Raw genomic sequence first — 25,220 nt, forward strand, 5'->3', positions numbered from 1 at the left:
TGCTTTAAATATATAATATTATAAATATATATTATTTATTAATAACATTTTATCATAGATTCATAAGAAGTAAGAACCTAAAAAGAAAGAAAATCACTCAAATATTATTACTAAATTTTAATGGCCTAATACACTTAAAACTCTTTATATTTTTTTTGATAAGTACATAAGACATTAGTAGATAAATATAAATTATATATATTAGCATATAATTTATATAAAGCCATACCAAAGCTATACTAATAACATAAATTTTTTACATAGCACTTTTTTTTTTGCATAGCAGTCTTTTTATATAGTAGTTTTTTTTTTAAGTATAATTTTTTGACATAGCAGTTTTTTTTTTTATAAACAGATTTTTTTTTATAATAAATATATATTTTATTAAAACTGAAAAACCGGACCGAATCGGACCGGAAACCGGTAAAACCGGAATACCGGTTTAGGAGGGTAATCAGTGCGTAATCGGTTTTGAAAAATGTAAAACCAGTGCCTACCGGTTCGGTCCTAGATTTTGTCTAAAACCGGACCGAACCGGACCAGTTACACCCCTACTTTGCTGCACATTGGGGAGCATACTGAAAGGAAAATGCCATATACCAGGAATCAAATATCCAAGATGGATACCCCCAAAATCGATGCCAAAACATTTCCAATTCAAATTGCCCCTAGAAAGTAAAAAACACCAATCTAAGATCCATAACACAGCTAAAAACTAATAAAATGGAATTAACTAAAACCTTCGAAAATAACTCCAAGAAAGATCCTGCTTCAGTTATATTAGCAAAAAGAAATTGATCATTTCTCGAACATAAAACCTGTTTCAGATAATAGTCTTCCAACATGAGAAATGTTACGAGAGGAATAAGTCCAATACAAAACCCCCCCCAAATCTCCCTCCCTAACAAACAATTCCCGGAAAGAAGATAAGATCAGCTCTAGCACTCTCCTTAAAATTTCCGCTTAACAATACACCAATTGCTCCGGGCAAACAAATGAGTCAGGCTTACACTTCACTGATATCAATCTAGTTTCTTCATATCCTGAATGGCTGATTTCCTGAGCTAGATCGGTCCACTTTAGTCTTGTTCGTTTGTGTTTTCTTGGTGGCGATTTCTTGAAAAGGATTTGGTCCACCAAAAGTATGCTTAAACTGCCTAACCTTCTTTCTCTTTCCCCTGTCATATTCTTCATCCCTGCAGATATTGAAAAATGTATAACCCAAGTTAAAATCATATTCGATATAGCTCAGTTTGAATTTGCAGGCAGTCGAGTTGAGCCTTTCATCCAAACCCCATCAAAGATGACTACAATTTCAATTAAGCTAACATATAAAAAATTCTAATTAAAAGTGACTACCAATAATGTGTGCATTCTCTCGCCTCTTCAGTAATATCACTGCTCACTGCCTAGGTTATGGCATTAACTCTGCCACTGCCACCCACCTCTACTGCAAGGTACTTTCTCCCAACTAAAACCCAAATCCAGTCTCCACTAACCCAAATCCACCTGCCAAACTCACTGCCAATTCTAAGCAAACACCACATCAGCCTCAACAGCTGCATCAAATCCAAACTCCCCAGCCACTGTTTTCAAAAGCTCATTCAGTATGGCATCTCCTTCCAACCATGTGAACTCAAAATCCATCAGCAAAAGATAAAGATTTTGAACACAAATTTAAGGCTTTGCATCCTCTGAGCAATTAAGGCAATGTATAGGACCCAACCATCCCAGTGTTCAGTGTGCAAATTGCATTCGAAAGTTTTAACCTAAGCCTAACAACAGGGTAGGAAACTGGATGACACATCAGGTAAGGGTTTCATAACTCTTTTAAGTTCATCAAGGCATCGCCGATACAACTTTTATGTGCTTAAGCTCCACGTTCTCAAGCAGTCAAATTCAAGAATGAGCATGACTTCGTAGTGATTTATGGTCAGTGAATTCATTTTGTTTAGCTTAATAAAGCATAAACTTAAAGAAAAACTAGCAAAATAAGCGACAACCCAGCTTACCATTCATCTGGTATGTAGCCAATGCTGATTTTACCCATGCCATTTGATGCGACAGATTGAGATGTAGGCAACTCTATCCCATCCCACTGAGCAACTGCAATCAACAGATTAAGACCAAAGAACAATAATCAGCATACTATATCACCAAGAAAAAGGCAATTACTAAGGTTCTCATGTTAGTTGGCATTGGAAATTTTAGGTTATATAACTAGAGCCTTGGCCCCATATTACTGCCTCATTACAACTAACAGGGCAATGAGACTGATCCACCATATTTGAAGTTGACCAACCAATTGGGAGCTATAGGGAAAAAAATAATGGCAAAACCAGCGTGGACTCGGGAATATGCCAAGATACAGATCCCAAATAAGTGAATCCCAAATAGACCTTCACTTGAACATAATATCCCATTTCCTATTTGGAAAAAGAAGAACAAAGACAAATCCAGAGTATGTTATATAAACCTAATTTCTTCTACCCTAAGGAGAACTTTCTCCTGGATACCTCCTGTGTAAATAAATTTTCACCCCCCCTTTATGCCTCAATAAAATTTCCTTCTTTATAAAAAAAAGTCTTATAAACTTGGAGCATCCATTGCCACTTACTAGGGCCTCTTATTTGTCAGAAATTAATGTAAGTTGGGTCTACATGCACCACTTTAGAATTATAAGCAGTAGCACCAAGCTCAAAATTACATATCTTTCCAGATGAGTGCTGGAAAGATAACTATAAGAAAAATATCTTACCAACTGTCTCCTCCAGACCTCGGGTGAGCATACTCATCAAACCATTCTGCGTTACTTTTCTTTTTCCTTCTTTCGGACCATCTACTCGTCCTGCTTCCCACTGATCTGCTACCGAGCTAGAGCCAGAGCTCTTCTCCAATTGCTTATCAGTGGCAAGCACAGTTCCACTCTGATCGATTCTTTGTCTAAATTCACCATTTATTATATCTTCCATCTTCATTAAATCCTTGGCAGCAGCATTACTAGCTCCCTCTTTTGAACCAGACTTAGTCCCTTTTCTCAGAGGTTGAGCTAAACGTGAGGTAATTTTCCTGGTAATCTCAGAAGTAGATGGCCCCAGATCAGTTGAGATACAATCCATGTCAAACAAGTTTTCTCTGTTAATATTCTTCACATCTGAAGTGTGTTTTTTGTTTCTTTTGTGCTTTTTCTTCTTCCACAAACTCAACGATGCCTGGAAAAGGAAGTGTGAATTAAGCTGCATGCTCGCTGCCTGACATTTCACTAGCTTCTTTTTCAGTTTTCTGTGATGTTTGCAATTACGAGCTTGTTTCTGTGATCTATTTCTCTTGATTGATGAGCACAATTTCACTGACCCATCAAGCACTATTTTTTGAACCAGAACACCAGCATTCTCAACCAGTGAATTGCCAACGGTGCCTTCATGGGATGTATTCCCAACCTGGAAAAATTGAAGAATAAAAAATCAAGACTTGTTCAGACTAATGAATACCTGACCATTTTCAAGGCCTTTTTTGGTGTACTTACAGGGTCCATTGTAGTCAATTTCTTATCGTTAAGATTTTGTGATGGTGCTACATGTAAAACGTGATTAATCTGGCGAATAAAACATCTAACGGATCAGTATGGAACAAGGTTAAAATTATATCAGCCCACCGGGTTGAGAAGGACCCTAAGGAGCATGTGTAAAGAAACATCCACTGACCTTCTGAGAGGTCTCCTCTCTGACAAGTTTAGCAGTAGAAGAGCTTTGGGGATCACTGAAGGTAGGTGATGCTGCAACTGAGACTCTCATATCTTTCCTTGAATCTCCATGCTCTTTATGATCATTTTTAATGCCTTTAGCTGTCTTTTCAATATCAGGAGCCCCACCATCACCAGATGGAGATGATACTGACAAGCATTCTCTTGAATTTGGGTCAGTAACAGGAAGTGTTTCCTGTGGAGTGTTTGATAATGGCAACTTTAAGACAGGTTCTGGTACAGAACCCTTTTCCAGCACTGAGCATCCGGTAATTATCAGACAATTATTTTTTTGTACCAATTCTTCCTTGGTAAGGGGTGTCCTATGTGGACCAACATTTAACACATCATTCCGAGGAACAGAAGTAGCAGAGGTTGCACCACTTAACCGATTCTCAACTGGACCATTCTTAACTATCTCCTTTAAGCCTTGGTTGAAACTGGAAGATGTTCTAATTCCATTAGTGTTTCCTTTCAAATTCTCTTTATGAGCAACATCAGTGGGGATTTTCCTTGGAATAATATTTCTTCTGTCACGAACATAAAACAGCATGTAAGCTTGCTGTTCTAGAACTCTCTTCTCACTGGCTGGGGCAACCTGTCACAGAAGAATTGCAAAAATTCATGAGAAATTCATCTCAAAGACAACAATCAGGTGCCCATATTGTATTTGGATGTGAAGTAAAGCTAATTGTATAATCTAGCTTTGAATAACGCAGATTTGGTACCTTTCTACCATATTTATAATATCACCAAAGAGTGGTTTTATCTAATCAGAAATGGACTAATTGATAGAAACTTACCTGATTGTCGTTGAGATAGTACCAAATGCCATTTGAAGTGCGAACATAGCAAGAATAATGTCCATAATGGGTGTTCCAACCATCATGGACTAAAACACCATAAAGAGTATATCTCAGATCTCCATCCTGTGAAGTATAAGAAACAAAATGTCAATTATATATTATGTACAATGACCAGAAAACTGTTGGAACATAGAGCAGCATCATGCATGTCCTACAACAATCTGGAAACTAAACTTTTTTTTTTTTTGATAAGTAATAAGAGAATTTTGTGGAAACTAAACTTGCTTCCTGCTTCCAACGAAGCAGGTTTTCCATTAACAGCATCAGTAATAACATACCGAAAATTAAAATATACATCCAGAGCCATAACATCTGGTATCTTCCCTCTATGTCATTGCTGCCTCTTTTCACAATCAACATAATGGGTTTCAGTTTTTTTTTTTTGACATGTCCATCATTTGTGCACTTACTAAACTGAACTAGTGACTGAACCCAACACTCTGAACCAGTGACTGAAACAAAACTCTTGGTTAGAGGGGAAGTAGATGCCACTTGGAGGCACTCGTGAAAATAAAGGGATTTTTAAAAAAAAAGCACAGTGCTACTATTCATCCAAGTCTTGTCATCCTCAATCACACATGGTGATGTGTCACATTTTGAGTGACTTCTTCTATCAACCACTTAAAATGGCACCAACTTGAATTGTGCGACATTACCTAGTGTGACTGGGGAAGACAACGATTACGATGATGAAGAGCATTTCTCTTACAAAAATTATTTGATAAACTTTCTCTAACAAAATTAATATCTCAGCATAATTCTCGATTCGTGACTGGCTTTGCCTAACAAGCTCCCCCATGTTTCCCAACATTCCACATTCAATTCCCATTTCCTCCTTTCGCAATACTTTCCCCAAGGAAAATTTCCCCATTGTTTAAACTCAGTTTCACTCGAGAGAAACATTATATCAATCTCAATTCCACTCTTTGTTGGAGGCAAAATAAATTTTTTTCCATCGGAATTTTTTTAAATATAATATTCATTAAAATATCAGATGCCAATAATTGATTTTCAAAACAAAGGCTATGCCTATGAAATCTAGGGGGAAAAAAACTTGCAATAAAAAGAAGTTCACTTACATAGGAACCACTGACAAAGGGTTTCAAATCTAATGTACAGCTAAAATGAACTTTCTTTTTAATCTTTTGCCCAGGATCATGAGCATGAAACCGCTTCAAGTGAACGGTTAGGACATATGGTGCCTTGTGGACCGTAAGCTGTTTGAGAGCCCTAACTTTCTGCTTGCATCGTTGACACTGATATTGCCTTTCTCCTCCATCTAACTGCTCAGCAGCAGTGAAGTTTGCAAGTGCTTTATGCAAGGAATCTGCCTTGACTATTTCAAGACTTAAATCTAAGAATGGATCAAACGTATTGGAGCAATAAGAACATTGCAAGCATTTAACCTGGAGAAGCAACAAGGAAAAATGGTAAAAAATCTAAATAAAAATTTTTCCAACCTTGTCAGGGAACACATCCAAAAGCATTGAAACTCCAAAACCAGTTCCGAAGGCATCTAGTCGCTGATTATAAAATGTCAATACATTCTACTAAGTATCAAGATTAGGTTACCTGACTCCTAAGGCGACCTCCGAATATCTTGTGCACCAAACTTTTCTCATAAGCACTAGGGGATTCACCAGGCACTCCAGAAGGTAAGCAACATTTATGCATTGATTCCAGCAAATTTACCATGTACTCATGCGCATCCTCTTGTCTAGCTTTCCGGAAATTCCGTGATATGCCTAATTGTGTGGTCAGGAGGTACAAATTCCAACACGGTTCAAATGCAAGAAAAATCTGTATCTCAATAAAATCAAGAACTAACTGTTTATCCTTTAACTCTTAACAAAAACTTAATTGGTTGGACCTCAGGACCACTATGAGGTTTTTTTCTTTCTCAAACATAGCATTAATAATTACTTAAAAGTAATCTTTAGAAAACTGAATGTTGCAGTTGAATCAATTAAGATATGAATTCCCAGAAGCAAAAACACTTCTCGAACACCGAACGCATCCATTCATTAATCCATATATAAAAGAACAAGGATACATTGCAAGTTCCTGACAAAATCGCTAGGTGCTAATACTCTCCCAGTTGATTGTAGAGCGCAGCTGACATGCTTTTGGATGGCGCATAAAACACAAAATCCAGCAATATGACCTTCATCAAACAACAAATGAAATTAGAAATGCCATGTAATTAACCACCCAAGTTCTAGGACCAATGGCCATAGTGGGCCAATGAATCTGATATAACGGACAAAAACCATGGCAATTTTCCATAGAAGTTTGGAAATATTTTAGCTTCTAAGAAATCTGTAAAAAACACAATAATTTATTAAATTGACCATGAAAACCTTATTTGCAGAGGAATTCTTGTCAGACAAAAAGCATAAATATTGGAGCTAAGTTAACAGAATTAAATAGCCGATAAGAGTTCAAATATTAATCGGCAGCTAACTCTTTCCAGTCCAAGTGAGCACATGCACAGTAGCATGAATTCTTGATCAAAATTGCATTTTGCGATTGGGAAAGAGTCCTCAAGCCTTCAAGAACAAAGAAAATGTAGGTCTACCATAAAATTCTTGAGTTTTTTGTGGATTCAGATCAGTTGGTAGCATAAAAAAAATCATTGGCATGCAGTAAAGGTTGATACTTAGGTTAGCATGTTGATAGCCTATGCTGAAAGTATCAACCCAAAAAAATAAATTTTAAACTGTGAAACTTGAAGAGTAATGCATTACCACCAACAAGCATAGTCACTTCCAAATTTTTAAGAAATTAAAAGTCTATATGAAATACTACTTGCATTTCTTAGGAAAGTAAGTTAGTGGTTGAATGAATGAGTTAAGGCTATTAGGCCTCGTTTGGATGTTGAGATGAGATGAGAAATATGTGAATGGTAGTGAAATGGTTTGTGAATAATAGAAAATAGTTTGAGCTAAGACGTTTTATGGGGTTTTGGAAAAGGAGAGACAAAAATGTTAAATAAAATATTATAAAGTTAAAATATTGTTAGAATATAACTTTTTAATATTATTTTTGTTTTGGGATTTGAACAGGTTGAATTTTTTTTTGTGTTTTGTTTTCAACTTTTAGAAATTTGTACTAATTGGGTAATGACTATATGAAAAAGTTAAATATTTAAAATTGAAAATTATTTATGTACTAAGTGGTGTTTGGATGTTGAGATGAGATGAGATGAGACCATCTCAACATCCAAATAGGGCATACTCTCGAATGAGTGCAATTAGTCAAATACAACTCATAAATGAACATGCCACACCAGAAGCCTTATGGTCAGATCATATCCTTCTCAAACAGCCTCAGAATTGAGGTCAAGAGTTCCAGGTGCAAGTGCAATAATGGATAAGCGTTATAACTAGAATTTAGGCATATATTAACTTGTACTTAAGATATTACAAGCCAAAAAAGTAGAAAATGAGAGCAGAGCTACAAGACCAAATGATGGAGTGCATCAGCACACTGTTCTTTCAATGGCTTCTTAAGTGACTCAAAGACTTACATTAAGATTGAACGAATAGAGAGAAGGGAGAGGAGATTGGAAGTGGGTAAGATCTATAAAACCCGGAGCTTGCTTCATATAAACCTCTTCGTCAAGAAAGCTATGAAGAAAGGCATTTTTTGACGCCCAGCTGTCGTATAGGCCACTCTTTATAAGTCACTAGAGTAAGAACAGTCCGAATAGTCGAAAAGGGAATCTCCACATATAATCTTTGTCATATAATGGAACATAATCTCCCTAGTTGTTTTTATACGTAAAATTATTTCATTCAATTCCTTCAATTTCACTGGTTATGGAAGCATATAAACTTTTTTAGATTTTATCAAATAGACATTCTAAACTTCAAAAAATACTTTTAACCTAGTACCACCCGTTCTTATGCACGGGTCACTAAGGATGTGAGTGTTAGAACATGCATATGTACAAATTCATATATACACACAGTACAAATAAACAGGAGACATAAACTCGTTTTAGTCAAGGGCATTCTCTGGGAACAAAAGGTGCTGGGGATCACTCACAAGAATTTTGATGCTTGCTACTCTGCAGGTATGCTGCTAAAGGCTCTGTGTATGTTAGACACTGCAACACTGAATTGAGGAAACAAGTATTTCCAAGATTTTGCAGGCCAGCACCCTGAAATTATTCAAACCAGAGTTGAGCTACTGGATAACTTTTAAGACAAATCAAAACAAGAAAAAGTATAGACCCAAGCAAAGTAATGGCATAAATTCAGAAATTTTAAATAAAATATCAAGATTCATGATAACAAATATAACAAAGAAGGCAAGTGCGTAAAAATTTGAGAACGGGACATTTTATACACCACTAAAATTGGAAGTAATCGATACTAAACACCATAAAGTTGAAGCAAGAACAAATTGGACAAGAAAGCTTTAAAAAGAAACTAGGAGCACCCACAAAATAATTAAGAGCAGAGACTAATTCCAAAAAAATACCAATCTTAAGTCTACACACTCCAAAACCAGCTAAACAAGCCCAAAACCATGAAAACCCACTGAACCACTTACAATTCTCCGAACAGTAATCCCGAAGCTGAGCTCAGGATCCAACCCATGCTCCAAAAACTCGGACCCATCTCCTTTCTTCCCAGCCAAACCTGATTGACCCGTGTTAGAACCTGATCGCCGTTGGTCCGAGCCGCCGCCGGGGTTCAGAGTCTCAAGCTTGAAATCGCCACCACCGCCGCCATTACCGAATCCCTTAAAGGGCTTCCTCGCCGGGTGAAACTCTATTCTCCTGTGAAACAAAGCCGGGGATCCATTCGCCAAAGCACATGGAGGATCCGATTGGATTTCGGATCCTATACTAGTTCCTAAGCTGTCAGGCATTACAATCTCTGAACTGGATTTAAAAGCCATTGAGTTCTACAGGTTTTTTCTTCTATACGTATATGCATACGGCTCAGAAACGCTACCGATTGTTTGTTCTGTAGGGGGTTTTGGGGGAAAGTTTTGAGAAAGCAGAGGCTTTTCGGCTTCTGCGAAAGAGAAAGAGACAATGGGAGGTAGAAGGAGTAATAAACCCTACGTTCTCGAGGATTTTTTGGAGGTACACGGAAAGACCACGCTGAATCTCGTCGCACCTGATTACTCAAAAATAAAAAGTGGAGGAAAATTTGTGTTTGCGTGGATGCTTTTGGGCCGTCAGATCAACTGTGGTGACACGTGGGATGGCTTTGAGTCTCAGGTTGATGCGCCACCAAAAGTGGGACCCTGTAGGATATTCCAGATTGGCCTTATAGAGCCGCTGGATTTCCACATTTCTCGTGGCCTATAATCAAATACTGTAGGAAATAACAGTTTTTTTTTTTTATTAAATTAAGAATTCATGATGTAAATTTTAATGGTACGAAAATAAGTAAATAATGTTAAATAATTTAATTATTTAATTATAGTAATAATAAATAATGCTTTTTATTAAGTGTAAATGATAATTGTAGTCATGGAGCAAATAAGTGTTGCGCAATTTTTTTGAAAAAAAAGTGAATACAGGATCTAAAGAAAAAAAATTAATTTTTTAATAATAGATTTCATTCTTTTTCAAAAAGATTACGTGTTGTTTAAGTACTCCATAATTGAATCTAGTATTATTCTTCAACTTTTGTTTCATCTGTAATGCCCCAGTCCTGGATGGGATCGAAAAATTACTTCTTTTCACTTAAAAATTATATTTTAACCATATAGTGATAGACTCCAAATCTTTAATGACGCCTAGGGCTCGTTGTTTCAAATCAACTACTCTAATATAATTATTCTAAACATCACAAAATCTCAACATAAATATCAACCTTCAAAACTACTTAGTCGATAAAGCAAAACAAAACTACAGAATAAAATTCTATAATAACCAAAGTACCATTTTTCTACTTAATCCACTATGCTCACATAGCCTTATACATGCTTATGGTTCTTGATCTCAATTGAAACATTCAAATATCTAAAAATATTGTGGAGATAAAGGATGAGCTATCAACAATTTAACAAACAGAAAATATATACTAGTATGTAAATATGAGTATTTTCAAAAAGTCCATAATGCAAAAACAAATCATTTCAGTTTCAATATGCAAATCTCAAAAACGTATTATCAAAATATCAGAGGGACTTTTCAAATTATTCATATTCAAAAATCAACTGTTAATATTCAAAGACCATTTGTCATAACATGGCCAAACATATTCATTTTATCCTATCATTTTATATTATATCATATCATATATCATATTTAACCTCGTGGTAGGATGGTGAAATTTTTCCTTATTCATTTTCGGAGTTTCAAGTGTGCACACAAAAAAGAACATGAAAAAAAAAATACTTTGTTTTCAAAATGGGTGCACTTATATAAGAGATGTTGTTACCAACCATATAACAGAATCAGAATCATCATATTAGAACCAGAATCAGAAAGTCATGTCAAAGATTTTTCAGATGTCATATCATATCAAATAAAATACCGAACATTTTCATATTGTTTTCACATAATCAAAACAGGTTCATAGCATCTTCATATAACATGTATAAAATTCATAAATTTCATATTCACTCTTTTACATATTTCAAATACAGCATGTCAAAATATTGCTCATATCTACATCAGTTATGTCATAAACACTTTCTATTTTATACAGATTTCATGAATAATGCAGAACACATAACTGAAATTGTTTTCACATTTCTTTTCAAAACATATCATGCACATTTTTATAAAATTAATCTCAGTTTATTTTTTTTTTATGCAAAATTTAGTATAAGAACTTCGCTTATCTGAACTTTTTAACTTCTCTATTTTTTTTCTCACTATAGCACCAAGCGAATATCAATGATCACCTGTCAATAAGTGCATATCTTGCAACAATTTCCAATCATGCTTGACTCTTTAGTTAAACTCGTATTTTTCAATTAAGAACCTAAAATGCTTATAGTTCCACTTTGGAGCGGTACTTACCGTTTTGAGCCTTATTGCAGCACCCAATAACAAACTGACATCTCAGCATTGTACAAAGTAAAACCATGAGAATGACTACATCAGATTGTTACCTAAAATACGTAAAACATATTTTCATTTCCTCTTTGTTTCTATCCAGAAGCTATGCCCCTTTGTTATTCTCTACTAGTCGTTGCCACCAACCAGTCTGACGCCAGGCAGCCTGATGCAGCCACCGAATCTGATGCCAACCAGTCTGACGTAGACACCCACAACCACCAAGTGGTCCAACGCAGCCACCACCATCAAACAATGACTAAATAATGGCATCACCAAGAGGATTGTAGAAGGTTGTAATGGAAAGTCTGCTTTCTGTTTTGTCATCCATGACTTTGTGCAATGCACTTTTATAACTTCCATTTCTCAAAATTTCAAATTGATCTCCTATTTTCACAAAAATGGTGTGGTTCTTGGATGGTAGAATCTCCACCCATTCCCTATTTTTGAAAAATTCAAGACCTGGGACTTGGTCATCTTGGAGTAGGAGTATAATCCCATCAACTTCAATGTGGTCTTGAAGTCCTCTAACAAGTTCTGTATGTGGACACCAAGGGAATAGAAGGACCTTTATTTCATGATAATGCTTCCATTATGTGACCCTTTTCCAAACTAAGATTCTCGCAAAGCTTCTCTCCCAACTTAACCAGTTGAGCAATGTACTCATCCATTGCGCACAATCGATGGGAGGGATGTTCATGGCGTTGAGGGGCGAGGGATTTTCTAAAGCATCAATGAGAGAGAGACCAGGGTGAGGGAGGGATCTAGGTTTGGTGCAGTGCGGTCCCATTCTTAGTCTAAAGGGTGGGCTACATGGCAAAATAACATTGGATATTGTTTTCAATAATGTTTTGAATACCGTACTGGATGCTGTACCGGTCAAGGTACTAGAACTAAATATTTCGATACTGATACCGTTTCGCGTACCATTTCGAGACAGTTGATATATAAATAAATTATATATATAAATACATATATATTAGTTATATTCTAAAATATTAGTCTATATATGAATAAATTATACGTAAATACATATATATAAATTATAAATAATCTGGTCTGAATTTGAGATCAAAAAAATGAGTTTATAGTTAAAAAAAATGAAAAAAAAAAATCGAAGGCCGAAATACCAGCCGGTATGTAGGCCGGTACATGCCGAAATATCAATCGGTATTTAGATCAGTACAAAACAAGTACAATTTTTATACCGGACCAATGGTCGGTACGACATATACCGGCCGGTATGGTATGAAATTAAAAACAGTAGTTTTCAACCTTTTAATAGACTAACCGCTTAGAAGTTATTCTCTTAGTTTAAAAATTGTTAAGAGTTTATTGCCAATAATAATAATAATAATAATAATAATATTGTGCAACCACCCTTTGCCTCTTATGCATTTGGAATTTGGATTCTTTTTCATGTAGTAGTACAATAGCAATTATTTTGTTTTAAAGAATTAATAATTTCAGATAATTATTATATGCATGCATATAAACTAGCTTTGAGGTTGGCAATTGGACCCCTTATAATAATGGTGACCATACCTTATTTAGGGGCGACTCATTTAATACTAACTCTATCATGTCAATGATTAAAGTACCTCTTACCTTAAAAAAAAAAAGTGGTAACTCAAATGTAAAACTCCTATCTTTATCAGCCTGAAAATCTATCCAAATGCTAATTCTGTGTACACAATATAGCCCAAAAAAAAAAAAAAAAACCAAAAGTATTGGTCATCTAATACCCCCATGTTCTCTCGTTTATGAACTGAATTATTCTATTCTCAAGTCGTTGTGTAGAATATATTATTTACATTATTTAAATTGTAAGATTTGATTTATAATATTCAAACTTTAAAATTTATCTTACTAATTAAATTATGTCACGTAAATAGTATAGTATAGGAATTTTAAAATAGCAATTCTCATTCCTACCTTAGACTTTCCTACCCATCAAGATGTACGATGTACTTCTTATTTGCTTAAAAACAGGGATTAATATAGAAGAAGAAACCTTAAAATTGCTAAAGGTGCATGACCCAATATTGAAAAAATAATGCCAAATTGATATTTCTAATGTTAGAGAGTACAGGAACGGGGGAAAAGAGAGAGAGATTAAAGTCAATAGGTGCAATATCGGTGGCGTGGCGTATACAGCCAACAATCTGCAAATTTATGTCATTTACTCGTCATTGCAAGTACACAATAGAAATTAATACAAGATAAAATATTTATTAAAAAAAGTACAATTTTGCATTCTATATAAGTTCCTAAATCCGTTATATTATATATAGTCATTTTTATATATTTTTTAAATATTTTATTAATATAATTAATTAAAATAATTATTTTATATTAAAAATTGTAATGTAAATAATCACAATAATAAAATATATAAAAAATATATAAAAATAATTGCCTATAAAATTCTTATATGACTAAATTAGCTAGAGGGCATCTTTCAAATTTTATTACCAGATCAATGTATAAAGTACATATAATAAATTATTTTACAGAATAATTTAATTTAAAAGATAAATTTTAAAATTTAAATCTTACAAAATATTTTATCATTTAAATAATAGGAATAATACATCGACTTCAAAATATAATGATCAAAGTTAAAAACTAATCAAATTAGCAAATCCAAGACAATGATAAGGACAGATTTTATTAGTATTGATTATTCCATCAGTATGTTCTCTCTAGGATTATATATATATTTTCAGTCATGATCTAGAATTAATAAATTACATTCTCAGATTTTATCTATTGGAAATCTGAGATAGATAACGAATCATCATCATTGAGAAGTTGGAGGTGGAGAGTTTGCCATTCTTCCCAGATTGGAAAAGACGTTAAGCAGCAATACCTTAACCACTCTTTAACGTGAGAGAGATGAGACTTCGTGGGAAAGGGAAACCTTAACCCCTCGGCAACCTCATATGATGTTCCTCAAGCTCTGTAATCTATTTCCCCACCGTTCAATGCGATGAAGAGAGTGATGGAACTGTGTGGATCTGTGGAGGAGGCTACGAGCCAATGGGAAGATGAAGCCCACCATATAATTAAACTTTAAGAAAAGTTTCGCCTGTTAATGTCCTGACCAAAGGAAGAGTAGAGGACGTATTATGTCCTGACCAAAGGAAGAGCAGAGGACGTATTGAGAGAGAGAGAGAGAGAGAGAGAGAGAGAGAGGATGGGAAATTTCCTTTTGAATTCCATCCGCTCCTATTCTTCATTGTGTTCTCCCCAACTATGACAGATTTAAGAAGTCACTGAAAAACACCTGTCTTCAATACCCAGATCTTTGTTTCTCTAAATTTGATCCAAATTATTCACCATCTTATTCATCAAAGTTCCCCTGTTTCTACATTGTATATTGCTCTGTTTTCCGCACGAAATCTTATAACTTCTCTGTTCGATGATATGCTCTTTAGCTTCTTGTCTATCCGTTTCAATTCTCTTTTCTGCTTTGATCCTTGTAAACTAGTCTTTGTCTAAATCTAGTTCCTTTTTCGAATTCTAAGTACAATCCCACAACTCTTTTCCCCTGCTTTTGGTATCCAAATTCCTCTCTAGCCATTTCTCCCCTAATTAGTTTGATCCTAATAGCCATTTCTCCCCCCTCTAAATTCACTGCTTTTGCTGTATAGATTCTCAGTTTTTCGACTGGAACCCGTCTTATCCAAAGAGTCCTGCCTAGTTTCCGGGCCTCCCACGTCAAAAACTCGATTTGTATTTCTCGAATTTAAGCAAACCCAATCATGGGAATTCAGAAAGATAGGGTGAGATTCAATGTTGGAGGCAGACTCTTTGAAACAACTGCAGAAACCCTAGCAAACGCTGGCCGAAATTCGATATTCGGTGCAATGTTCGACGAGAATTGGACTGTACAAACAGATAATTCCAGCGAATATTTCATTGATCGGAACCCAGATTGCTTTTCCATCCTCCTCGATCTCCTCAGAACCGGCGAGCTCTATATTCCTGTGGATATTCCAGAAAAACTCCTCTACCGGGAGGCCCTGTTCTATGGCCTTCTAGCCCACGTTCGCTCCTCGAAATGGGGTCCCTTTGATGGCAATCGATTGCAGCTTTCTCGGTCTATAACAGGTCAAGCACCTGGCGATGGAACGGCGATTCGAGCTGGCCCCGATGGTGGATGCTGCGTTGCTCATGGTAGCATGGTTCATGTCTATGATTGGATGCTAGATGAGCATGCACCAATAACGCTTGATTACCAAAGAGTCAATGATGTTGGCTGGATTGACTCACAGAGTATTGTGATTAGTGTGTGTGAACGATTAGGCCGTGGAGATGGTGGGATGGGTTTGTTCAGTTCATCAACAGGGGAGCTGAGGCATAAGTTTCAAGTCAATCACGATAATCAAGTCAAGAGCTTTACTGCTGGAGCTTTGAGTTTCAGCTCCGATTGCAAGATATTTTCTAGTTGTAAAGGTCGGAGCAATGAGTATGGTATTGGAGTTTGGGACCAAGTCACAGGAAAACAGATTGACTTTTTCTATGAGCCTCTTGGTTGGTCACTTGGTGATGCTGACAAACTCCAATGGCTACATGGGAGCAATTGTTTGTTGGTTGCATCCTTGTTTCCTAGGAAGGACAATTGTTACATTAGTTTGTTGGATTTTAGGGATAAGAAGATGGCTTGGTCTTGGTCTGATATTGGAGCTCCTACGACTGTGGATGAGAAGCGGGTTAGAGATGCAATAGCAATGGAGGAGAATAGCTCTATCTGTGTGGTGAATGAATATGAGGATTTGGGTTTCATGGACTTCAGAAACACTGCTGGGAGCATCAGGTGGAGCTCAAGAAGCCGGTTAATGAAGTGGAAGATGCCGGACGAGCCATGTTACCCTAAACTGGCATTGCATGAGGGGCAACTCTTCTCATCAATGAATGATTCCATATCAGTGTTCTGTGGTCCTGATTGGGTTTTAACGTCGAGGCTAGGCCGAAGCTATGGTGGTTCAATATGTGATTTTTCGATAGGTGGTGATCGGCTCTTCGCGCTGCATAGTGAAGAAAATGTGTTTGATATATGGGAGACTCCACCTCCACCTATTATATGATTCGGCAATGGTCTGCTTGTTTTTGGTCTTTGGGTTTCTTCCCTTTTGATATACATGGTTTTCCTTTTGTTTTCTAGAATATAGGCCTATGGGTAGAGTTCTGAGCTTGTATAGGGTTTGCTAATTCTTAGAGAGATGAAGATGAGTGCTATAACTAGGTATAACCTCATAACATACGGGAACATCTGAAGTGTGTGTGTGTGTAAATGGGGATTTCTCGTTGTTACAAAAGAAACAAAAATGAATGCTTAACTAAATTACAGAGAGGAACTTGTTTTTGTTGGGAAGATGCACCTACTCGTCAATTGTTGGTCTCCTTGCATGTTTCATTTTCTAACTGACCAGGAATGCATCTTTCATTCTCTCTTTTTTGACATCTTTCTCTTTTTGACCTCTGCTTGCATAAAGTTGTGTTCCCTTCCTCTTGTTTTGATGCATCCCCATGCTCTCGGTACAAATTACAGTACAAATTACATATGAAAATCTAATGGACATTGGAGAATGCAGATGATGGGAATGCTTCCACATGTTTTATTAGAAAAGGGTACTTTTGTTTCAATAAGCAGTCTAGTGTAGGTTTATCAATTGTTAACCATAACAGCAAGCCCGAACATCAGTCACTAGCAAAAAGTAAGAAAAGAAAATGTCGGCAAAACAGCAAAATATAACGATAAATAAGAGCTTAATTGTGGGAAGATACTCAGAGAAGAGATACATGTCAGCCAACCACAACAAATGATGGGCTCCATTGCTCCAACCAATATGACCCCGATCCTCATGTAGTCAACCTGAGTAGACGTTATGAATTCAACATAGCGTCGATACTAGGAACGAGGTTTTGATCACCCAAGGAAAACCACGCTGTTCAGGATCACTTTTATGTAAGGAACCATGATCATTTTTTATTGATTACTGAAAGAAAAAGAGGGTGTTCCTTGGATAATCCAGAAAAATATGATATCAGCACCCTCCATATAAGACTATCCAGTAAGCAAAGTGCCTTATGTGTGTCTTAGGAATCACATTTATTGTACATACTATAATTAAAAATATTTCACATTTATTGTACATACTGTAATTAGAGAAAATATTCTTAGGTAATTATGTCTATAACAAATGCTTAAATTAGGGAAATTGATTGTTGTAAATAGTTCTATATAATGAAGGAAATGCTCAAAAAATGGCGCACACTTTTGACCACAACTCTCTATTGTGTTTTAAAAATAAGAATATTGTGGTTTTGTCATGGTATCAAAGCCCCTCTTTGGGTTCTGAACATCTTAGTCTTCTCATAGTTATCTCGGTGCTTCCTTGTGTCTTACTGTTACTTGGGTCATCTTAGTTTGATCCTTGTTTTTGTGACTTATTTCTTTGACGCAATCATGGAGAAATCTGACTTTACCTGTATTAGATTTTCGGGTAAGAATTATTTTGCTTAGGAATTTCAATTCCAGATTTATCTTAAAGGAAAAGAATTATGGGGGCACATCAATGGTGCTGATCCTACCCCACCAAGGTTATGGAATGGGAGGCAAAAGATGCTCGCATTATGAGCTGGATATTGAGCTCTATGGATCCTGCTATTATTCTCAACTTACGACCACATCGAACAGCTAAGGCTACGTGGGATTATTTAAAAAAGTTTATCAACAAGATAACTCTGCTTGCCATTTTCAATTGTAATATGAACTGGACAACTATACTTAAGGCAGCTTATCAATTCAACAGTTCTACTCGACATCCATTAACTTACGTAAATATACAGACATCGTATATTCTTCCATACTAGTGTCATTCAGATTGCAGCCAACCCAATTTTCTACGAGCGCACGAAACATATAAAAGTCGACTATCACTCAAATCAGGAAGCCTTTGACAAGCGTGTTATTACTCTGCCCCCCATCTCTAGCAACTTGCAAACTGCTGATATCCTCAACAAGTGTGCTCGGCATCAGTTATTTGTCAACAAATTGATGCTCTTTGACTCTCCAACATCAATTTGAGGGGGGTGTCAAAGATACTTAAGAATCACATTTATTGTACATACCATGATTATAAATATTTCATATTTATTGTACATACCGTAATTAGAAAGAACATTCTTAGGCAATTATGTCTATAAAAATTGGCTTAAATTAGGGAGCTTGATTGTTGTAAATAGTTCTATATAATGAAGGAAATGCTCAGAAAAAGGCACACACTTTTGACCACAACTCTCATATTGTGTTTTGCAAATTTGAATAGTGGTTTTGTCACTGTGAACTTCTAGGAAGCTACCTTCAATTATTTTTCTATAAAAATAGGAAACTTTCAAATGTATTGTACAACATGAGCAGGAACAAAAGTGATAAATGAAGTACCACAACTAACTTGACTCCGAAAGGAAGAAAAAATGAGGTAAGAAAGAATCAAAAAGCCGCGGACCCCAGAAGCAGACGGTAAATTAAGCATGATCAGGCATCACTTTCTTGAGAAATGTAATTGGCTGAGATTCTTCAGGAGCAAGTTGCTCAAAGGAAACATAATTTTGCTCCTTATCGTAAACATGACATAGGGTCATTATCGTCTTCATCAAACGCCAACTCCAATTAGCTTCATTCAGATACTGTTGATGAGATGTAAGAGAAAAATTAATGAAATCAGCAACTTCATTGGCATCAGTAAGGAAATCATGGACAGCGTGCCTGTGTGCATGTATCAGTGTCTTTTTGTGTGCTTGCATGTAGGTGTTAAGAACTTATCAATTATACCTTTCCCCAATTTTCTTGAAGAGATTTATGGGCTGCCCGCAAATTATAGCTTGGTATCCTTGGAGAAATATGGTGGGGAATGTGGACACTGATATCATGACACAGGATCTCAATCCTGTACAGGAAAAAGGAGCCAACATTTAGCAGTCTAAATCAATTTTTTTTTTTTTTGTAAGTATTTAGCAGTCTAATTCATATATATAGAAAATAAAGGAGATTGCAAAGTATATCCCATCAGTTTTCCAATCAAAGTGGCAAAAGGACATAGACACACACAAAGAAAGAAGTAGTATTACCATCGTGGATAATCACAATGGACTGTTCCATTTAGCTGGGCCTGAGCAGCATTCCACTCATTTGAAGATTTGAATGGTATGTGAGGAGCTGAATGATGGACCATGGTGAAAGTACTCATCTACACATACAAATAAAAATCATAATACTTGGACACATCTTATAGGCTGAAATGATCAGGTCATAAGCTGACATGATCATCAAGGCATGAATCAAACTATGGAAATTTGGGATTCTAGCATAATCTATGCTAAACTTTCCAAGAATCTTTTCAATGGACCATCTTTGCAAAAGTGATAAATCAGATCAAAATACTTAAATTAATGAGAACGTAAGATCCACTCAAGAGTGAAACTGAAACATATCAGAAGTGAATAATGTCACATTATTTTGCAGCAAAACCATGAATAGATCAAGTAGGACATCTTGCTTGGCTACTTCCAATAAGTTGAGTGATAAAGTTTTTTGTTTTTTTGATAATTAATAAGATTTTATTACCATAAATAGGCATAGCCCAAGTACACAAGAAGTATACAAGAGGAAATACCTACATATAGCAACTAAAAAGCTAGAAAAAACTGGAATTTTTCATGAAGTGTGAGCCGCAGCATCAAAGGAAGTCTCCTTTCTGCCGCATGTATCACTATCCAAAACACCATCAACAAGAAAAAATGGCAGGGCCATCTAATGGATGCTATAGATTTCCGGGATATTAACCACTCTTGAAAGATAATATCAATTTAGCATGTGTTAAAAGTGTGTCCAAACATTACTGCAAGAGAATTGGAAGTAGCATTACCCAAAAGTGATAGCCCAACCATGGCATCAACCAGAACTTAATCCATCCCATGATCCCAGTCTTGTAGATAACCAATGGCCATCCAATTGCAATAAATGCAAAGACACAAGCCAAACTTATTTTCACTCTTTTCACTTCACTTGGTCTGAATTTGTTCACATCGAAATGCCAGATCAACCTATAAGGATGCTTATTAATGTCGAGGCACGTAAAGTATCGAATAAAACCATAAAAAATCATGATTGCCCAAGTTACTAGTGGTAACCGTTGATAGTAATGGCCAGGAAAAATTTGTGACATGGTAAATATGCCCCGTATAGTTCCTGTATTTTGTTACGCACCAGTGAGCTATAGACATCCATGTTCTAAAAGGACCATATCCATATATAATTGCCTTGCGCAAAACAGGGGATGAATCAAACTCCTCTTTCCAAACAGGATGCCAAGCTGTATCCTCAGACAACCTATAGAGATAAGATGGATGAGAATACATATGAAACTTTAAAAAATGGAAGAAGACCAGCACCTTACAAAAGTAGTAAACCAGCCAAAACAACCAACGATAAGAAAAATTCATAAAAAAGAATTAAGCAGTTATAATCACAAGTCAACAACAACTTTGTGAGGCAAAAAGAGAACAGACTTCTTCTGCTTACAGCTTGGGATAATTCAAAAGGAAAAATCATACATACATGTTTGTTTTTGCATGATGCTGATCATGCTTAAATCTCCATGGCTCGTATGGGTATATCAGTGGCATAAAGGCCAAAGTGCCAACAATATCCTCCACTAATTTGTTCTTTGAAAAAGACTTGTGAGCACAATCATGGCCTATAACAAAGAACTTTACAAGAATAAAGAGTAATATGAATCAGCTAGGATGCACCTCTAATAAGATGATGGAATGGGGGGGGATGGGGAAAAAAGGACCCACCATAAAATTCACAAGCAATATAATATATAGTAAAGAAGAATAAAGAACTAACCCCTGTTATTGCAGTCCCTGTCCACGCCCAAGCCAAAGGTAGTAGATACCAGGGGGCTTTTGAAATCATGATGAGCCCCAAGGCATAGGAAGTGACAGATATTAAAACTGATCTCCATGCTTTTGCATCATCAATCTCAAACACCTTCCGAAGTTTGGAAAGGAAAAAATAAATAGAAATATCATCAATTCTCTTATTTTGTCTACATTTCCAACCTCAAGTGTGTACAAGAAAGTAGGATATTTTCTTCTGTCAAGCTATGAGGTCAGTCTTAAAGGTGGGGGCGCAACAGTGAAGCATAATTTAATGCTCCTGTTCTCATTAAATATAGAAATAATGACCCTAAATGAATACCCAGTAAAGGACTCTGCATCTCCAACCATGCAACTAAGAGCAACTGCTCAAGAGAGGAAGTTAACCAAATGAAATAGTTTTACCCATTTCAATGCACCAATCTTTGGTACAGACATCTCCCATCTGGGCCCAAAGTCTAATTCCCAAAAGCTAAGCTCAGCAGAAACGTATAAAAGAAATAGAACGCAAAATGCATCTTGTAGAAGCATTACCTTTTTTGGAAGGGTATCAATGACATCTTTTAATTTAACATCTTCAGGAAGTGGTTCTCCAATTTGCTTAAAACCATAGCTTTCAGCTAATTTTTTTCTATAGTCAGCACTGTCTGTTGGAGATGTTACAACTGGAATTGCAACAGCTTGTAGGACTTTAGTCCTCTTAGGAAATAAAAACTGCCTATGCCTGATTCCCTTCTGAAGAAGTCTGTCTCCCTTCAAGTAACATATGCCTGTCTATCAGAATAGGCAATAAGACACCTAAAATAGCAACGATAGTTTAAACAAATATAAATTGCATAATAATTTTGACAATCTATGACAGCTTCACTCACAAAAAAAGTCAGCATTGAAAAGATGGAGAGATTCATTGATAGTACCTTAGATTTCAGTTTTTTCTTCTTTATTGGTTGCTTATGATTATCAATCGAGATCGTTAGAAAAATACATGATTAAATTCACCTCTTCCCATTAGCTTAAGCTGCTGGGATAATTAGTAATTTAACATGGTATCAGAGTAGAGTTCCTAAGTTCAAATCATGACTCCACCCTTCACCCCATCTCAATTAAATATCCCAATTTTCAGGCACGCTTATTAAGAGAGAGTCTAACTATGAACAGGAATGTCGGAGAATAAATTAAATGATTAAGTTTACCATCTAGTCCACACGTGAGAGAGAGTATTACAAATTAAAATATGGATTTACCTATTCCTATCCGTTTAAACTTTTGGTACACTTTCCTCCAATCAATTGACAGCCATAGGAAAAACTAGTTCTCTTAGGGTACTCCGAGTCCATATCTTGTACAGCGTATGACACGTTTTCACAGAATACGCAGACCATTGGAGAATGCCATCACAACAAGAATAACCAACTCATCTTGATTCCCTTGGCCTAAATGGAATATAATGAATGATACACAGAGCACTGGAATTTCCTTAGAAAATGCTAAGTGGGTCGATTGTGCATAGAAATTGAGAGGCTTAAAGAGAGGGCTCCAGCGAAGTAGTGTTCATCCGTTTAAGTCGTTGCAGTCTCTCCTCAATTCCTTGTTTATATTTCAGAAAATCCTTCACTTTTCGACACAGGCTTCCATGCTCTAACTAGTTCGATGCAGACAAAGCAGGTGTTCGAGATACATATATCAACAAGTTCCAGTTTTTGCCATTTCTAACACAATTTACCATGCTAAACTCACAACGCAACCGACTCTTTAAGAACCCCAAGAAGCACCAATCCAATAAAAGTCAAATCCCCATTTGGGCCAAATAAATGTCGAAGCTAATAAAGCTCAGATCTTAGCCAGACAAAATAAACAAACTTTACCTTAAACTTGATAAAGCTACAAGAAAAACTTATCAGAGAGAGAGAGAGAGAGTAACATACCGGGCGAAGGGGAACAATGAGCCAAAATTTCTCGACTCCCACGAAGCTTTTGATGAGGGCACTGAAATGCAAACCCAAAAGATTGACAAACAAAAAGGAAACCATAAAAGTAGCAGCAAAGCTCTAAACGATAACGTAGTAAGAGAGAGAGCGAGAGAGAAGGAGAAAGAGAGACGGGATTAAATGGTATACCATGAAAAGGAAAACGGAGTCTGACAGTCCGCAAGCCATTCCAAACAGAGCCGCAGGATATTCCAATGCACAAATGCCACCCCCGCCACCCGTTTGAAGCTCTCTCTATGAATGTTTATGAGAGTGAACGAATGCGAAAAATATATGCTTTTCTGTTCTTGGTAATGAACGAAGTAACAAGGAGGCTCGTTTAGGAACACGCACCTCTCAGTGAGAAATGGATATTGATGTTCAACGCCCACCACACTTTCGTGAGTCAAACTTAATAAAATAGAAGAATTAAAAAACATTAAAAGGAAAAGCATTAGAAAGTATATAAAAATAAATATATAAATTATAATAATTTTTTATAATTCGTTAGATCTATTTTATAATAAAAATAAATTTATAATCTGACGTACCCTATCAAGTCGTATTAAGTTATAGATTTATTTTTGTGTAATTCCTTCATAACTAAAATTTCTCAAAAATAAAAATAAAAATATCATCCATGTGTTGATTTTGCTTAACTTCAATGTATTCTTAGAGTTAATTTTAAAAAAAAAATTAATGTGGTTATAACACAAATCAAATGGAGATACAATTTTAAAATTCAATGAATATCACAAAATTATTTTTCTAGAGAACAATGGATGAATTTATCAATAATGGATAAAATTTAAGGTCTCATTCATTTAAATATAATGTTTTCCTTGCAATTAGAATAACATGCAAGGGAATTATGCAATTTTTCATTTTAAGTTTGCGGTTTTTAAATATATTATTAATGCGATAAATTTTAAATAATTTTCGATACAAGTATTTTATATTCATCAATATGTCAATAAATAATAAATACAAATAAAGATTAGCAATGGCTCAAATGAAGAAATTTCTAAAAATAAATTTATAAATTGATGTGATTTTATATTGTATAGTAAATTACAAAATTAATTTTATTGCAAAATAGATATAACATATCATATAAATTTAATCAATCTGTAAATTTATTTTTATAAAATCATTTTGTAGTTATGAGACTTACCAAACTAATTGTTTTATGTATTAGGAGTCACTGTTACTGCAAAAGTTGACAATGACAATGGGATCGTTGAGAGCTTTACAATCTTGTTTACATACAAGAGATAGGGTGTGTATCACATTTTCCACACAAACATTAATGCATGTACAAGGTGAGGAATTCGTGCAAAATATTCATGGCATGCATGGATTCCGTGTGAATTATTTTCTTCTATGTTAGGTATGGAGACCACTTTAGTCATTTGTTCCATCTTTTCATTCCACACTCAACACCACTTTCTAATCATTTGGTCTTAAAATAGTGGGTTTTGGTGTTGTTATTCGAGACTGTAGTGGAGAGGTACTGGCTTGTCTATTTTCTATTGTGAACCATGTGCAGAAATCTGTTATTGCAGAGGCATTGGCTTTAAGGAGAACTGGTTGCTTACGTGCATCTTGGAAGGGGATTCTCATGTGATTGTAAAAGTTACCAATAGTGATGAAGAAGT

At 35.7% G+C, this 25,220-nt stretch overlaps 3 protein-coding genes across 4 annotated transcripts; 1 reads left to right on the forward strand and 2 right to left on the reverse strand.

Annotated features, from left to right (window-relative positions):
- Window positions 1-749: 749 nt before the first annotated feature.
- On the reverse strand, window positions 750-9,655 carry LOC122299061 (ubiquitin carboxyl-terminal hydrolase 23-like). 2 transcript variants are annotated; one of them, XM_043108911.1, is made up of 11 exons: window positions 9,169-9,655; window positions 8,659-8,773; window positions 6,662-6,772; window positions 6,181-6,353; window positions 5,688-6,014; window positions 4,546-4,671; window positions 3,705-4,340; window positions 3,527-3,595; window positions 2,759-3,440; window positions 2,013-2,106; window positions 750-1,196 (listed from the first exon to the last, which is right to left on the reverse strand). In XM_043108911.1, the coding sequence occupies exons 1-11, from the start codon at window positions 9,517-9,519 to the stop codon at window positions 1,037-1,039; spliced, it is 2,844 nt and encodes a 947-aa protein (XP_042964845.1). In that variant the 5' UTR covers window positions 9,520-9,655; the 3' UTR covers window positions 750-1,036. The 2 variants fall into 2 exon arrangements, with proteins under 2 accessions (XP_042964845.1, XP_042964846.1); XM_043108912.1 differs by lacking the exon at window positions 3,527-3,595.
- Window positions 9,656-14,399: 4,744 nt separating this feature from the next.
- LOC122299864 (BTB/POZ domain-containing protein At2g24240-like) lies at window positions 14,400-17,027 on the forward strand. Its single transcript, XM_043110333.1, has one exon. It carries the CDS (start codon window positions 15,409-15,411, stop codon window positions 16,732-16,734), a length of 1,326 nt encoding a protein of 441 aa, XP_042966267.1. The 5' UTR covers window positions 14,400-15,408; the 3' UTR covers window positions 16,735-17,027.
- A 1,908-nt stretch (window positions 17,028-18,935) lies between these two features.
- On the reverse strand, window positions 18,936-23,890 carry LOC122299795 (omega-6 fatty acid desaturase, chloroplastic). The gene is made up of 10 exons (XM_043110247.1): window positions 23,713-23,890; window positions 23,521-23,581; window positions 22,130-22,365; window positions 21,564-21,707; window positions 21,270-21,421; window positions 20,919-21,041; window positions 20,578-20,755; window positions 19,781-19,899; window positions 19,485-19,599; window positions 18,936-19,339 (listed from the first exon to the last, which is right to left on the reverse strand). Exons 1-10 carry the CDS (start codon window positions 23,749-23,751, stop codon window positions 19,178-19,180), a joined length of 1,329 nt encoding a protein of 442 aa, XP_042966181.1. The 5' UTR covers window positions 23,752-23,890; the 3' UTR covers window positions 18,936-19,177.
- Between the last annotated feature and the right edge of the window lie 1,330 nt (window positions 23,891-25,220).

Source organism: Carya illinoinensis, chromosome 16, assembly GCF_018687715.1.
Source record: "Carya illinoinensis cultivar Pawnee chromosome 16, C.illinoinensisPawnee_v1, whole genome shotgun sequence".
NCBI lineage: Eukaryota > Viridiplantae > Streptophyta > Magnoliopsida > Fagales > Juglandaceae > Carya > Carya illinoinensis.

Excerpts from the sequence above, each read along its gene's own strand:
- LOC122299061 (XM_043108911.1), bottom strand. The coding sequence starts at position 9,519 with ATGGCTTTTAAATCCAGTTCAGAGATTGTAATGCCTGACAGCTTAGGA. Across the intron at positions 6,015-6,180 it reads GAGGTCGCCTTAGGAGTCAG|GTTAAATGCTTGCAATGTTC; the intron begins GTAACCTAATCT and ends TTGCTTCTCCAG. Across the intron at positions 3,596-3,704 it reads GAGAGGAGACCTCTCAGAAG|ATTAATCACGTTTTACATGT; the intron begins GTCAGTGGATGT and ends TTTATTCGCCAG.
- LOC122299864 (XM_043110333.1), top strand. The coding sequence starts at position 15,409 with ATGGGAATTCAGAAAGATAGGGTGAGATTCAATGTTGGAGGCAGACTC.
- LOC122299795 (XM_043110247.1), bottom strand. The coding sequence starts at position 23,751 with ATGGCTTGCGGACTGTCAGACTCCGTTTTCCTTTTCATG. Across the intron at positions 22,366-23,520 it reads TCATTGTTCCCCTTCGCCCG|GCATATGTTACTTGAAGGGA; the intron begins GTATGTTACTCT and ends TCTGATAGACAG. Across the intron at positions 21,422-21,563 it reads CAGGGACTGCAATAACAGGG|TTCTTTGTTATAGGCCATGA; the intron begins GTTAGTTCTTTA and ends ATTCTTGTAAAG.